This window comes from Solanum stenotomum, unplaced genomic scaffold (assembly GCF_019186545.1).
Source record: "Solanum stenotomum isolate F172 unplaced genomic scaffold, ASM1918654v1 scaffold11416, whole genome shotgun sequence".
In the NCBI taxonomy this organism is placed as follows: Eukaryota; Viridiplantae; Streptophyta; class Magnoliopsida; order Solanales; family Solanaceae; genus Solanum; species Solanum stenotomum.
Window position 1 is genome coordinate 2,035 of NW_026021563.1, and position 1,509 is coordinate 3,543.

Here is a 1,509-nt window from a genome sequence, read left to right on the forward strand (position 1 = left end):
TTTCGTAAGCCCTCGGAATAGGAAATATTCATGTCTTTGAAATTGTGTTGCTTAAATTACAAGTATTATTCAGGATGATAGAATTTGTTCTGATCAATTGCACCTTCAATATTTCAATTCCACGTGTATATGATGCTTCCAGATAAAACATTTATTATTTCACTATTTTTTAGCTATCCAGTATTATCAGTATTGCACAATTTACCAGTATAATTCAGTTGAGAGTATTACTTAGCACCGAGTAGACATAGGGATGAAGGCTCACCCATTAGCTAGGACTGAGACCTTTATAAGTAGCAATCCTTAAGTCTCAGAACTACGTCCCAACGTAGGTTTTAAGGGTTGGTCACCCATTAGATCAGGACTGGCACCATCAGTTTTATATCCATGGATACAGAGTATCCCGGCAACATCTACAATCCCGTCGTACCCTTTTCACAGCTGTCTCCGGTGGAGAAGTATAATCTGTTGAAATCGAATGTCGATGAATTGAAGCTTATTCAGGTTGGGATTACACTTTCTGATGCTAATGGGAACTTGCCGGAATTGGTAATTAAAGGTGAATGGTTTCGGGTTCTATGGCAGTTCAACTTTTCTGATTTCGATCGGAATCGTGATCGATACGCAAGGGCTTCAATCCAGCTCCTTGTTAACAGTGGGATTGACTTCGAAAGGAATCTGGAATTGGGGATTAGATCAATTGATTTTGATGAGTTGTTGATGTCGTCAGGGCTTGTATGTAATGGTTCAGTGAGTTGGGTAACGTTTCAAGGCGCGAATAATATCGGGTACTTGTTGAAGATTCTCAGGGGTCGGAATCTTCCAGATAGTTTAGATGTGTTTTACGACTTTGTTAAGATGTTTTTCGGAGGTAAATTATATGATGTGAAGTGTTTGATGAGGCATTTTCATAATCTTCATGGTGGTTTAGACCAGGTGGTGGGACAACTCAGTTTGGTCCGGGTGGCTGGGAGGCAACATCAGGCCGGTGACTCGAACTCGCAACCTTCAGGTTGGAAGTGAGGGGTGCTTACCATCTAAGCAACTCCCTCTCGTCGGTCGGTTTAGATAGTTTGTTGACATGTCACCTCTTTTATAATATGAGAAATGGTTATTTTGTAAATGGCGTGCTGGACGCTGGCGTTTTACATGGATCAACTTAAAGGTTAACTAAAGATCAATTTGATTAGTAGTAATAGTTTGTGGATCCAATTGATTATCTATAAAGTTAAATTAATTAAAGGTGTATTGATTTGGTAAGATACAAGTTATGTGACACAATCTAGTACTAAGCCGGTAAACTTTCTCGTTTCAATTTTGTGATATGATATTTGTAAGATCACAAGATTGAAATACATTTTGATACATTCAATGTACAATGATCAATTTAATTACAACTTAATCCTTTGTGGAATGAATTATATGGAATTATTCTTCATTATTATTATTACTATTATTTCAACCTACGACTTCATGTTGTTCGAAATTTTGATATTGTTATTTGTTGTT

General features: G+C 37.3%; 1 protein-coding gene across 1 annotated transcript; it reads left to right on the plus strand.

The window, feature by feature from the left end:
- Positions 1 to 357: 357 nt before the first annotated feature.
- On the plus strand, positions 358 to 1,163 carry LOC125849924 (probable CCR4-associated factor 1 homolog 11; the record flags this gene model as incomplete). The annotated part of the gene is made up of 2 exons (XM_049529878.1): positions 358 to 1,012; positions 1,069 to 1,163. Coding segments are annotated over 2 exons (750 nt in total), but the record flags the coding sequence as incomplete, so codon positions are not given.
- Between the last annotated feature and the right edge of the window lie 346 nt (positions 1,164 to 1,509).